The sequence below is a fragment of the Bison bison genome, unplaced genomic scaffold, assembly GCF_000754665.1.
Source record: "Bison bison bison isolate TAMUID 2011002044 unplaced genomic scaffold, Bison_UMD1.0 scf7180017864475, whole genome shotgun sequence".
In the NCBI taxonomy this organism is placed as follows: Eukaryota; Metazoa; Chordata; class Mammalia; order Artiodactyla; family Bovidae; genus Bison; species Bison bison.
The window spans coordinates 4,048,477-4,048,999 of record NW_011495036.1 but is presented as its reverse complement, the minus strand read 5'-3'; the positions used below and the strand labels follow the sequence as shown (position 1 = coordinate 4,048,999).

The window sequence follows — 523 nt, the reverse complement described above, 5'->3', positions numbered from 1 at the left end:
GAGAGCCCCCTACGAGAGAGGCTCTGTCTACGCGGGCGCCCACTGGCCTGGGACCTCCGGGCGGGCGGGGACTGAGCACCAGGGCTCCTGCCCCTTCCTCGGTGCCAGGCCTCCGTCCTGCGGGACCCTGGGTAGGGGGGTGGTGACCGCGGTGGCACAGTCTAGCCCTGTGACCTGCAGAGACCCCTCCACACCACATGAACAAGCGGGACAGCCTCTCAGACCTCCATCAGTGAAAGCTTTTTTCTCAACCAATCCTCCTGAGGACTGCACCCCCCCCTCAACTTCCAAGATATAAGAGCAGAGGGACACCCCCCTCCTTCACATGCTTCCTCCTGGGGAGACCCTGGCTGCAGGACAGAGCCCGTGACGCTCCCCTGTGCCCGCGTGTGGACCCGTGGACTTGACATTTCCTTGTTTCTGTAGGATGGAAAGGTCTGGGAGAGTCTTGACCAAACGGCCAGTGATCTGAGCATGGCATTCAGGGCTCAGCCTCGGGGCTCAGGACACGGCCCCCGCCCCC

General features: G+C 63.7%; 1 protein-coding gene across 1 annotated transcript in view; it reads right to left on the bottom strand.

Moving 5' to 3' along the window:
- KLHL30 (kelch-like family member 30) overlaps positions 1–523 on the bottom strand; it is a 12,341-nt gene that overhangs the window by 5,321 nt on the left and 6,497 nt on the right. The window contains exon 5 of the mRNA XM_010862070.1: positions 14–127. Within this exon, the coding sequence (XP_010860372.1) occupies positions 14–127 (114 nt within the window). The remainder of the gene's footprint in view (positions 1–13; positions 128–523) is intronic.